This window comes from Phyllobates terribilis, unplaced genomic scaffold (assembly GCF_046119375.1).
Source record: "Phyllobates terribilis strain yellow unplaced genomic scaffold, ASM4611937v1 Scaffold_7__3_contigs__length_470593459, whole genome shotgun sequence".
In the NCBI taxonomy this organism is placed as follows: Eukaryota; Metazoa; Chordata; class Amphibia; order Anura; family Dendrobatidae; genus Phyllobates; species Phyllobates terribilis.
In genome coordinates, this window is record NW_027362767.1 from 317,647,597 (window position 1) to 317,661,136 (window position 13,540).

General features: G+C 39.9%; 1 protein-coding gene across 3 annotated transcripts in view; it reads right to left on the reverse strand.

Moving 5' to 3' along the window:
- COL4A6 (collagen type IV alpha 6 chain) overlaps positions 1 to 13,540 on the reverse strand; it is a 276,656-nt gene that overhangs the window by 76,739 nt on the left and 186,377 nt on the right. For all 3 annotated transcript variants that reach the window (XM_073641112.1, XM_073641113.1, XM_073641111.1), the window contains exons 13-19: positions 10,772 to 10,861; positions 9,641 to 9,694; positions 8,666 to 8,725; positions 6,122 to 6,166; positions 2,358 to 2,411; positions 2,195 to 2,264; positions 1,704 to 1,814 (exon numbers count right to left, since the gene is read on the reverse strand). In XM_073641112.1, coding sequence (XP_073497213.1) covers positions 1,704 to 1,814; positions 2,195 to 2,264; positions 2,358 to 2,411; positions 6,122 to 6,166; positions 8,666 to 8,725; positions 9,641 to 9,694; positions 10,772 to 10,861 — 484 coding nt within the window. The remainder of the gene's footprint in view (positions 1 to 1,703; positions 1,815 to 2,194; positions 2,265 to 2,357; positions 2,412 to 6,121; positions 6,167 to 8,665; positions 8,726 to 9,640; positions 9,695 to 10,771; positions 10,862 to 13,540) is intronic.

Genomic DNA, 13,540 nt, shown 5'->3' on the forward strand with positions numbered 1-13,540 from the left:
TCTGGTTCTGAGGATAAGTTTATCCGAGTCACCAGCATCAGAAATCGCAGGTTAACAGCAGCTCAGATTAGAGACCAGGTCAATGCCACACAGAGTTCTAGCAGCAGACACATCTCTACAACAACTGTTAAGAGGAGACTTTGTGCAGCAGGCCTTCATGGTAAAATAGCTGCTAGGAAACCACTGCTAAGAACAGGCAACAAGCAGAAGAGACTTGTTTGTCATAAAGAACACAAGGAATGGACATTAGACCAGTGGAAATCTGTGCTTTGGTCTGATGAGTCCAAATTTGAGATCTTTGGTTCCAACCACCGTGTCTTTGTGCAACGCAGAAAAGGTGAACGGATGGACTCTACATGCCTGGTTCCCACCATGAAGCATGGAGGAGGAGGTGTGATGGTGTGGGGGTGCTTTGCTGGTGACACTGTTGGGGATTTATTCAAAATTGAAGGCATACTGAATCAGCATGGCTACCGCAGCATCTTGCAGCGGCATGCTATTCCATCCAGTTTGCGTTTAGTTGGACCATCATTTATTTTCAACAGGACAATGACCCCAAACACACCTCCAGGCTGTGTATGGGCTATTTGACCAAGAAGGAGAGTGATGGGGTGCTACGCCAGATGACCTGGCCTCCACAGTCACCAGACCTGAATCCAATCAAGATGGTTTGGGGTGAGCTGGACCGCAGAGTGAAGGCAAAAGGGCCAACAAGTGCTAAGCATCTCTGGGAACTCCTTCAAGATTGTTGGAAGACCATTTCCAGTGACTACCTCTTGAAGCTCATCAAGAGAATGCCAAGAGTGTGCAAAGCAGTCATCAAAGCAAAAGGTGGCTACTTTGAAGAACCTAGAATATAAGACATATTTTCAGTTGTTTCACACTTTTTTGTTAAGTATATAATTCCACATGTGTTAATTGATAGTTTTGATGCCTTCAGTGTGAATGTACAATTTTCATAGTCAAGAAAATACAGAAAAATCTTTCAATGTGAAGGTGTGTCCAAACTTTTGGTCTGTACTGTATATCAATTCTATATAGCAACTTTAAAATGATATATAGCCTTTAAATAGGCTGTCACATCAAGTCAAACTCTGTGCATAAGCCGTATTAAGACATCAGGACATCAAAAAGAGTGGATTCTCATTCAGATCCCTTCTGTAACCTAGTATGGGAAGATGGTAAAATGTGATTTCCCAAGGTAGTAAATTATTCCCTATCCGCAGGATAGGTGGTAACATACTAATCACTAGGATCTGCTGGTGAAAACTCTCAATGATCCCAAGGATCTCCGCTCCATTTATTGCCTATAGGATTGCCATAAAAGAACTGTATTCAGCGATCTCCAGTAGTCACATACAAAATGTATTTAAAAAAAAGGAGAGTATGCTCGACTTATGCTCTATTCAAACATCTTGGTCCCATGGGATTCAAATGCTATTGATAGCGGATTTTAGGAAAACTTCCTTTAAGTAAGAGCAGCTTCTGCTTTTCAGCCATGTATTATGTTATCCCCCATTAATCTGATAAAACCTACTGAGTTTCATGATTTGGATTCCTGCGTCATTAAAATGGTGGCTCAAATTAGAGCTTTTCTTCAAGGATAACATAAGGAAAGTAAACAATAGACAGAAGAAGGAAAAACCAATAGGATAAAACACCAATGATAAATACATGGCAGCATAGCACTACACATTTCTTACCTCTTCCAAGCGCTGGAAACCCAGGTGGCCCAGGAGGACCAGGAGGACCACTCACTCCATCATCCCCTGGCATGCCTTGGAACCCAGGAGGGCCTGGATCTCCTGGAAGACCTAAGATAAGGTGTATAACAAAGTCAGTAGCCTATACAGGAAAGTGTTAAAGGTAAAATGAGGATAACCGGATCAATGTTTAATTTTTAAGATCTGTTAACAGTCTTGTGGGGGAGAGCATATGGGGTTTATATGTGGTTATCCTTCCATCAGATCTCTATACCTGATTTCCGCAGGGTAAATATTGGAAAAGCTTTTATGCACTGGATTCACTTTGGAACCATAGATGTTGTTAAAGTGCAGTAAATACTATCAATGACATTTCAACAGATAGTTACCACCAGTGCTATAGGATTCTGTACTAATTCTAATGCATCTATTACCGGGTTATATCATTTTCATGAAAAAAAAATAGAGAGAAAAGCAGAGAAGAGTATTACCTGGAAAAACTGCACCACCACTATTAACATATACTGGGTTTCCCGGAAAACCTATGTCTCCTTGTTCACCCTAACACGAGGATAAATGAGAATTAATGTAACAAACAATCAGGACACATAGAAATATGAATAGGAGAAATAATAGAAATAGGTTGGTTATTACCTTCTCTCCATTAAAACCTTCAAGTCCAGGAGCACCAGGAAGACCAGGCTGACCCTGTGGCAACAAAACACATGAGTACTTCATCCTAGACATATAAGATCATGAGTAGGATTTGGCCAGTTCACCCAAACTGGTTGTTAAAATAACTCCAGTAAACTGGTGAATCCAGTTCCCTGTCACTGGATGAATGGTATCTGCCTCTATAAAAATAGTATAAGGGGGCAATGTGGGGATTATGGGACATGAGAGGGGGACTGTGGGGGACCATACAGTATTTCATAATATGGAGATATTCTGTCAAGCTACTAAAGGGGCACGATTGCCATGTGGAAGCACAAATAGTGAACTATTACTATGTCTGCATAAATAGGGAGTATTTTTACCCTCTGTGAGCTCAGAGGGGGGCACTAATACCATGTGTAGGATAGAGAGGGCACTATTAGTGTGTGGGAGCACTATTGTCATTATGGGGCATAGAGGGGGCCCTATCGCCATGTGTGTGCACAGAGATGGCACCATTACTTTGTGGAGAGACAGATGGGCCACTATTATCATGTAGTGTCTCAGAGGGGGAATTATTTGTGTATGCGGAGGCACAGAGGGGCCATGTTACAATGTGTGGGCACAGAAAGGGCACTATTACCATGTGTAAGATCAAAGGGGGCACTATTACTGTAAAGAAGCAGTATTACCGTGTTGGGGCACATAGAGAGCACTATTACTGTGTGGAGGCTCATACAGGTCATTATTACCATGTGGATGCACAGAGGGGTCACTATTATCACAGAACCCATGTCTGAGCACAGAGAGGGCACTATTACTATGTGTGGGATCAGAGGGGTACTATTACCATGTGTGGACACAGAAGAGGTACTATTACTAATAGAGCACTTTTACTGTGTGTGGACACAAAGTGGGCACTAATACCATGTGGAGGCACAGATAGGGCAGTATTATCATGTAAAGGCAGAGAAATAAACTGTAATAAGGTGAAGACACAGAGGGGTCACTAGTATCATGTCTGGGATCAGAGGGGGCACTATTAGATGAGGTACAGAGGAGGCATATAACCATGTAAGGGCACAGAGAGAGAACCATTAGTGTGCATAGGCACTATTGCAGTGTGGGGGCAATATTATCTTGTGGAGGCAACAAAATAGAGCATACTATTATTGCGTAAAGCACAGCAGGCATTATTACTGCCTGAGCACTCTGGAAGGTTAAAGCATATGGCTAGTATAAAGGTAGGGGGATTTAAAAAGTGATCAGCCAAAAATGTCTGTACATTATATTCAGCAAAGACAAGTCATGGATGGAAGATGTCATCATGATGGTCTGGGCCAAGTGGAGATGAAAAAGAGAAATTAATAATTTAATGATGATCAGAGAGAATACCATCTCTTAGTCACTGGATTTGTCAGTACATTATACACTTATAAGGTCTGCAGAAGTGTACATCTAGGATTTACCGATACTGTATATGGTCTCTCTATAGTGTTATCAATAGTATTACATAGGACTGCAGGTAACATCTACTGCATTATCTGTACTCTGAAAGATGTTACCTGGGTTTTATATAGGACTGCAGGTAATGTAATGTCTACCACATTATCTTTACTTTGAAAAATGTCACCTTATGTTATCTGTAATGTTACATAGGACTGTAGGTAACATCTACTACTTTATCTGCATTCTGAAAGTTATCACTATCTGTAGTTTTACAAATGACTGCAGGTACTGTAACATCGACAGTTATCACTGTGCTATATGTAGTGTTAGAGGACTGCGGGTAATATCCACTACATTTGCAGAAAGGGTAATGTGCCTTTGTGTTTGGTTACCATTATTTTTATGGGTGTGAAAGTAGGGAATAAATAGCTATGGCCTGTAAAAGGGTGTGGTGGGCTAAAGGGTGTGGTGGGCTAAAGGGCGTGGTCGGCTAAAGGGCTTTTATTTCCCACACACAAAGGAAACCTGTCAAAAATTAGAATTCCACATCTGCATGACCTTGCAGCTAGAGGTTAATGTGGTAATGTGTATTTGAAACTATTGAGTTTATGTTGATCATTTAACTGAATAATTCAAACTTCAGCCCTTCCTATTTACAAGTCAAGACAGGAAAAAACACTGCTCCTAAGACCTGTGTCTCAACTGACAGAAGAACAGCATTGTAAACACACATACAGGTGAGCTGCCGGAGCAGGGCTGTAACATGAAAAGAAATAAATCTTCTGCTCGCTGACTTATTGAGCATGGAGGACTGAGGCTAGGGAAAAGAAATATTTGTGCTCAGTCAGCAAGAAGATTTATTTCTTCTCATGGCATAGGTCTTGGTGACTTGGAATTGCAACCCCCCTGACATGTGACTAAGATGGGCTGAAGTTTGAATTACTTAAAGGGGGCCCATTTAATCACATAGTTGGAGAACCTCTTTAAATACTGCACGTAAAACTGATAAAAGTGATTCTAATTGATGTCTATAATTTCATTATACCTAATAATTTTTTCAACACAACTTTCACACTTTACATAAACTGATTCATTACTCATTATACAGTTTTGTCTTTTAACCATTTCAGTTAAAATGATTACTGTTGTTTCAACAAACTTTAAATAAATTAACAGTGTAAGTGATTCTAAGAGACTTTGTAACATATCTTATAAGATAAATATGCTTCTTTCTCCACTTATGAGCCACTTTTTGTCCTCCCCTATGCCTCCTGAACCCACTATCCATTTTGAAAAAAAAGCCATTTAACCTTTGTATAAGTCACTGCAAGACTCACTACCAGCAGAGTGAGGTGTCAGGTTATAGAGCGAGGGATCACTGTTTTTTTTTTTCTGTGTAGCACATGTTACGAAGCTGCAACAGCATGGAAGACAATATACAGCAGTACTGAGCTGTGTGGCAGTGAATCCAGCACTGTACTGAGGACTAATACTTGCTTGAACTTGCACAAGTCTGTGTATGTTTCACTATGCTGAGTACTCTTCACTTCTACCCTAACTCCCCATAAAGTATTATAGGCTTATAATACTTTATGGGGAGTTAGGGTAGAAGTGAAGAGTACTCAGCATAGTGAAACATACACAGACTTGTGCAAGTTCAAGCAAGTATTAGTCCTCAGTACAGTGCTGGATTCACTGCCACACAGCTCAGTACTGCTGTATATTGTCTTCCATGCTGTTGCAGCTTCGTAACATGTGCTACACAGAAAAAAAAACCCAGTAATCCCTCGTCTGTTTGCCGTGTACGTAACAAATCACAGCAGCTAGTTTCCTCTCACCAGCTCATAAAGAACTGAAAACTGGAGATAGAGCCTGCAGAGGGGAAAACTGGTGAAAAGTTACCTGAAATGACAGGTACACTTTAAAAACAGTTTTTGGTTCTTTTAGTAATGTTAGTTGGTCGTACGGTATATTTATCCTATTCCAGTATACAGGTAAACTAAAAATTTATCACAGTAAATTCTTTTCATTAAGCCTTTTAAGGCTCCTTGCATGATTACAGTCTCCTTAGCTCAGATTCACGAGTCTCCTGATTTGCAGCCATCATAGATTCTGGGAGTTTATGACAAAATTCTAAGGGTGGCTTTATTTGCCCACTCCTATGTTGTTGTACACCTATGGTAAATGCTATCTTTCTAGATCCACTTGTATTCTCTAGTTTGCATTGCATCAAATCATCACTAAATTTCCCCTAAAAAGATCACACATTTGTGTAATGGACACATTCACATTTCTCAATAATTTGTGGACACTACCTTGTTACCCGGAAATCCACTTAGACCATCTTGACCAGGAAAGCCCTAAAAGGAATAATAATGTTTATGAAACCACTGGTGGTGGATGAGATAGTGATAGATTTTGTATAGATTATTCTAATGCTTTGTCTTTTTTAGGACCACACTATACATTGCGCATGGGAATTTGCACTGAATAGACAGAACAATTCATGTGGCATGGAGATTATTTTTAATTTCATAGATACAGCAACCTTGCAGTGCTGCAGATCCTAATATAGGTATATCTAGTATCCTAACTCTGCTAGTAAGTAGAATTTGTAATATATGAGAAGGTTTGCATCTATTCACATGGCTTTCTTCTTAAAGGGAACCTGTCAAGTGAAAAAATGCTATTAACCTGAAGATAATTTTAAGACACTCTATATTCTTCTAGATGACTCCTGACAGTCAACTTAGATGCCAGCTATCTTAAAGGGAAACTGCCATTTGAAAAAAAAGCTATTAACCTGCAGGTGTGGGGTTAATCTGCAGGTTAATAGGGTTCTAAACCGGCACAACGCCTGCACTTAGGAGAATATAGAGTGTCTTAAAAAAGTATTCATACCCCATGGCCTTTTCCCCATTTTTTCACATTACACCCACAAACTTAAAAGTATTTTATTGGGATTTTATGTGATACCAACACAAAGTAGCAAGTATTTGTGAAGTGTAAAGGAAATGATAAATGGTTTTCTAGTTATTTTAAAAATATAAATGTGAAAATTGTGAAGTGCATTTGTATTCAGCCCCACTGAGTGAATACTTTGTAGGACCAACTTTCTCTGCAAATATTGCTACAAGTCTTTTGGGCTATGTCTCTACCAGCTTTGCACATCTAGAGGCTGAAATTTTTGACCATTCTTCTTTGCAAACTCGCTCTAGCTGAGTGAGATTGGATGGAGGCATCTGTGAACAGCAATTATCAAGTCTTGCCACAGATTCTCAATGGGATTTAGGTCTGGACTTTGACTGGGCCATTCACACACATGAATATGCTTTGATCTAAACCATCCATTGTAGCTCTGGCAGTATGTTTAGGGACGTTGTGCTGCTGGAAAAGGAACCTATGCCCCAGTATCAAGTCTTATGCAGCCTCTAACAGGTTTTCCTCCAGGACTGCCCGGTATTTAGCTCCATCCATTTTCCCATCAACTCTGACCAGCTTCTCATTCCTTGCTGAGGAAAAGCTTCCCCACAAAATGATAAAATGATGCTACCACCACCATTTTTGATGGAGGGAAGAGTATTTTCAGGGTAATGTGTTTTGCAGCGTTAGTTTTCCACAACACAGCATTTTGCATTTAGCTCTAAAAGTTTACTTTGGTCTCATCTGACCAGAGCACTTTCTTCCACATGAGAGCTATGTCCCCTACATAGCTTTTTGCACAAACTGCAATCAGGACTTCTTATAGCCTGCTTTCAAAAATGGCTTTCTTCTTCCCATTCTTCCATAAAGGCCAGATTTTTGGTGTATACGACTAATAGTTGTCTTGTGGACAGTTTCTCCCACCTGAGCTGTGGATCTTCGCAGCTCCTCCAGAGTGACCATGGGCCTCTTGGCTGCTTCTCTAATTAGTGCTCTCCTTGCTTGGATGTCAGTTGAGATGGAAGGCCATGACTTGGTAGATTTTCTGTTGTGCCATACTCTTTCTATTTTTGGATGATGGATTGAACAGTGCTCCATTAGATGTTCGGAGCTTGTGCTATTTTTTGTTCTAACCTAACCCTGCTTTACTCTTCTCCACAACTTTATCCCTGACCTGTCTGGTGTGTTCCTTGGTTTTCATGATGCTGTTTGATCCCTAATGTTCTCAAACAAACCTCTGAGGCCTTCACCGGTAGCGCCGCTCACAGGGAAGAAGGACAAACAGAGGTATTTACAAAAACCCTTATCTGAACAGGGTAAATACATTGGGGAACATTTGGGCCATACTAAAAAGTACTGGATAACTCCTTTAAATACAAATGCATGTCACAATTTTTAGATGTATATTTTTAAAATAATTAGAAAACTATTTACCATTTAATTTCACAAATACCTGCATCTTTGTGTTAGTATATAACATAAAATTGCAATAAAACACATTTAATGTTTGTGAGTGTGACTTTAAAAAATGTGGAAAAGGTCACAAGGTAGGAATACTTTTTTAAGGCACTGTATAGTTATGAATACATGCATACAATTCAATATGGCAAGATTATGAGACATTATGGCATTATTATAAGACATTAATGCATGACTATAAGACACACAATACCGTCATAGTGCTTTACTATTTGTGGACATTACAATAGGACATTTGTGTATTACACACGACATTACTGTATGGTATGCTAGTCACACTAATTTATGTGGTGGCCATGCTATTAAGCCCTCTGCACTGTTACAAATATACTTCTTTAATACATCATGGAACATGGGAAAGAGCTGTATCATTAATACAGTATATTTTAATCAGCTGGTTCAATATGTTAATATACATGTGTCAGATAACTGAGACACTGAACATAGAAGTAACTTACTCTTTGTCCAGGTAGCCCTGGAATACCCTTTTCTCCTTTTTCTCCTTGCCCGCCAAAACCCTGTGAAACAAAATTTACATTAGAACCTAAGTATTGATAACCAAAAAGGCATTATAACCATCATTAATGGGAATCTGTCACCATGTTTTTGCTACACGAGAGCCTGATTTCAGTGGTGACACTTACTGGGATGCTTGCTGCAGTTTTGATAAAGTTTTGACTGCTGCAGATCTAGCAGTTCTCTGAATGCTGAGCCCTGTGTAACCCCGCCCACACCACTGATGAGCAGCTTTCTGCGTACACTGTGTATAGCCAAAAAGCAGCCAATCAGTGGAGGGGGTGGGGTTATACAGAGCTCAGGAAAATGGAGGACTACATGGCTGCAGGTTTACTAGTGCTCTAGTGATAATTTCCTGATGATAAAAACCGTGATTTTGCCAAAACTACAGCAAGCAGCCCAGTAAGTGACACATCGCTGGAATCAAGGTCTACACCTATTCATTATGCTGCTCTCAGATTAGGTGGCAAAAACCTGCTGACAAATTGCCTTTAAGCTAAATTCACATGTCTGTTTTGGAGTACTGTTTTATCACTTCTGTTTTAAGGACAAGAAACAGATTTCTTGGCCAAAATGGATCTTTTTGCCAACTGATGTAAATGGAAACAGAGACAACGCATTGATTATTATAGTGTCCGTCTGGTTTTTGGTTTGGTATCAGTTTTTTAGAATGGAAGAAAAAGCTTTTGCATGCTGCCCTTTTTCTTCCATTCTAAAAATGGACACAAAACTAGATGGACCCCATAGTAATTAATGGGCCCCATCTGTTTCCATGTGCATCAGCTAGAAAAAAAGGTCAATTTTGGGCATTTTGTGTTTGTCTAATCCTTAGAATGGACATGTGAACACGGCCTTATAGAAAGCATATTCACAAAACTATGGAAATCGCGATATCACATGGATAAGTGACAACTTACTGGACGACCAGGTGGCCCAGGCGATCCAGGAGAGCCGGGAGAACCATAATCACCCTGTGATAAAAAAAAAAGAATAGAATATTTTATTCCAAATATTCAAATTGAAATATTAAATGTGTGAAGTGAACACTATATGGTAATCCATTTTTAATTTATTATTGTAAAGTTACCAAACAGTCATCGCACGTGGCTTGCCTCATCAAGTTTTAAGAATTGGCTTAATGATAAAGGAATCTCAATTAAATTTCCTTCTGGATTATTTGCAATGAATAGTACAGAAATCCAGGTAACTATGTGAATGTTATTCTTTATAGTGAACCATTTATATATGCAAACACAACCAAGATCACTGTATGGTCACATTCACACGTTCAGTGAATTTCACATCATTATTTGTAAGCCAAAACCAGGAGTGGGTGAAAAATACAGAAGCGGTGACGTTTTTCTATTATACTTTTCCTCTGATTGTTCCACTCCTGGTTTTGGCTTATAAATACTGAGGTAAAATACTGACCAAATACTGAACGTGTAAACGTGACCTATGAGTTAGAAATGAAGACCTTCTTTACAGATAAATGGCTTGTATGCTGCTTTTGGGGATAACATACTATCCACGTATTGTAATATAGAATGTAGACTATAACATAAGGAGAAAAAAGAGAAGCTCTGTTCCAATAAGGATTCACATAGGACTCAAGTAATTGTAAGTTTCTGCTTATTTTTGGTTATTTTTTCAGGTTAAAGGGAGTCCTCTAGCAGCTTCACCCCCTCAAAAATTGCTGACAGTGTTACACAGAGGTAACAGGTTGAGCTTCATCATGCAGGTTGCATCCAAATTAGCATACCCTGATGCTGCGACCACAAATGCCCAGGGGACGGTCCCTTCACATAAAGTTTTCAGGGCCCTCTGAACAGAAGGTCCAATAATCGTTCCTCTCTGCTTCTAAGTGACGGCTGTATAATCAGATCTCTTTATCAAGAGACTACTACAGCCGTCACCCAAATGTAGTTAGCAATAAAATGTTTAAACGTTTTAAACTGCAGTGTTTTAATTTTATCCATCTTCTTACTATTGTCCATTGTTCTCAATTGAACATTTACATTACATATAAACTGAAAACATGTACATACTGGGTCTCCGGGGATTCCATTCACAAAAGTTGAGAATCCGATTCCACTTGATGCCGGAGGTCCTGGGTCACCCTGCTGTCCAGTGTCTCCCTATGTGGAAGCAGATTAAATTTGTAACAATGTGTTGTATGAAGAAAGGTAATAGCACATCAATTACATTACATTTCCTTTATTTAGACCTTGCACCGAAAACCAAGAAAACAAGTAAATATGGTTACAATACAAAAATATTTTATTTCTGTAATTTGAATAATCAAGACACCTTGATAAATGTCACATGCAAAAGAGTACAAGGGATGAAGAACAGAAAAGATTGTTTAGTTGTGCATAACCTGGAGATGTAGTGTAACTCCTTGTTATATATTAAGCATATTACATGCGATTCCAACTGCATATAGTCATAATCACTGTGTCCATGCATCCTAAAAACTTGATGTAAGTTTTATTTTCCAATATGTTAATATACCAACAATTAAAGAGAGTGAAGTCTTCAAATTTTAATTCCATGTAACAGCAATTATATTTCAATCAACATGTAACAACTAAACTGAAAATCATGCAAAAACACTCATCATTGAGACTTTTCCACATCAGTAAAAAAATAACTAATAACCCTTAACCCATTGAGGATAAAAAAAATTTGCCTTTGTTTTTTTCCCCTCCTTTCTTCCAGGAGCCATAATTTTTTTTCAGTTTTTTAAACAATATTAAGGTTTGGGGTTTTTTTTTTTGCAAGATAAATTCCATTTTTAGTGGACACCATTTATTTTCTGTATAATATATATAAAAATAAAAAACAAAACAAGAAGAAAAAACAATGTTGGGTGATATTGGGAAAAAAACAACTCCGCCATTGTTTTGGGTTCTGATTTGATGATGTTCCATTTGCAGTAAAAAAAATGACTGGTCAATTTTGTTCTAAGGATCAGTTTATGTTTTACTTAGGCTATGTGCCCACGATGCAGAAATGGCTGGGAAAACGCATGCGGAATTTGACACACGTTTTTAGCGCATTTTTGAAGCGTTTTGCACATGCGGAATTGCCTTGCGTTTTTAATGCATTGAGAAGGCAATTCCGCATGCGTAAACGCACAAATAATGGACATGCTGCAGATTTTTCCACACATCAAAAACGCTGCGGAAAAACCCACAGCATGGGCATTGAAATTGCGGATTGTCATTGGGGACCATTGGGGACAGATTACCAAGCGTTTTCCAAACGTTTACGCTGATCAATTTCGCAGCAAAAACGCTTGAAAAACGCATCGTGGGCACGCAGCCTTAAAATGTTTTTTTTTTTTAGCTGGCTTGTAATGTCATATTGTAAAAGGCATACGTTTTAATTTGTGTTATTTTTACATCAATGGCATTGTGGGGGGGGCATAATACTGTGTAAGGGGGCTGTGTGTTGACATAATACTGTGTAAGGGGACTGTGTGATGACATAATACTGTGTAAGGGGGAGGGGGATTTGTGTTGACATAATACTGTGTAAGGGGGCTATGTGTAGACATAATACTGTGTAAGGGGGCTGTGTAGGGAAAATAATACTATTTAAAGGTCTGTGTAGGGGAAATAATACTGTGTAAAGGGGCTGTATATGGGCATAATATTGTGTTAGGGGGCTGTGTAGGGAAATTAATACTATTTAAAGGTCTGTGTTGGGGAAATAATACTATGTAAGGGGGCTGTGTGGGGACATAATACTATGTAAGGGGGTTGTGTAGGGAAAAGGAGATTTTTGTGTACTCACCGTAAAATATCTTTCTCTTAGCCTCTAATTGGGGGACACAGGACCATGGGTGTTATGCTGCTGTCCACTAGGAGGCGACACTATGCATAATCTGAAAAAGATTAACCGTGGCTCCTCCTCTGCAGTATACACCCCTGGACGGCATCAGCCTTCTCCAGTTTTGTGCAAAAGCATTAGGAGTAACGTAACATGGATAACATAACCATGCCTATAAGAAGGCAACTATGTACGAGCTCTAAAACAATATGAGAACTCAACATAACAACGGCCCGGAACGGGCAACACGGTGGGAGCTGTGTCCCCCAATTAGAGGATAAGAGAAAGAGATTTTACGGTGAGTACACAAAAATCTCCTTTACTCTGTCGCCTCATTGGGGGACACAGGACCATGGAACGTCCCAAAGCAGTCCCTGGGTGTGAAGCAATGGACGAATATTGTGTAGACGGGCCCCTACAATTGGGGTACCGCCGCATGCAGAACACGTCTACCCAGGCTCGCGTCTGCTGAGGACTGGGTATGAACCCTGTAGTGTTTGGTAAACTTGTGTAGGCTAGTCCAGGTGGCTGCCTTACACACTTGTTGTGCCGAAGCTTGGTGCCGAATGGCACAGGAGGCCCCTACCGCACGTGTAGAGTGTGCCGTAATACCTGCTGGAAGAGGAGAATTTTTGAGGCGGTAGGCCTCTTGTATGGTGGATTTGATCCACCTGGCAAGGGTAGCTTTGGAAGCTGGCAGACCCTTGCGGCCGCCTTCCAGAAGAAGGAAAAGGGAATCAGACTTCCGGAAGGGCGCAGTCCTAGACACATAGATACGCAATGCCCTGACAAGGTCAAGTGTATGCAGAGCCTTCTCCACTCTATGAACCGGGACCGGACAGAGGGATGGCAGTGAAATTTCCTCATTGAGGTGGAAGTTGGACACAACCTTCGGAAGGAAGGATGGGACCGTAAGGAGAACTACCTTGTCCTGGTAAAAAGCCAGGAAGGGCCGTCTGCAGGAGAGTGCTGTCAGTTCA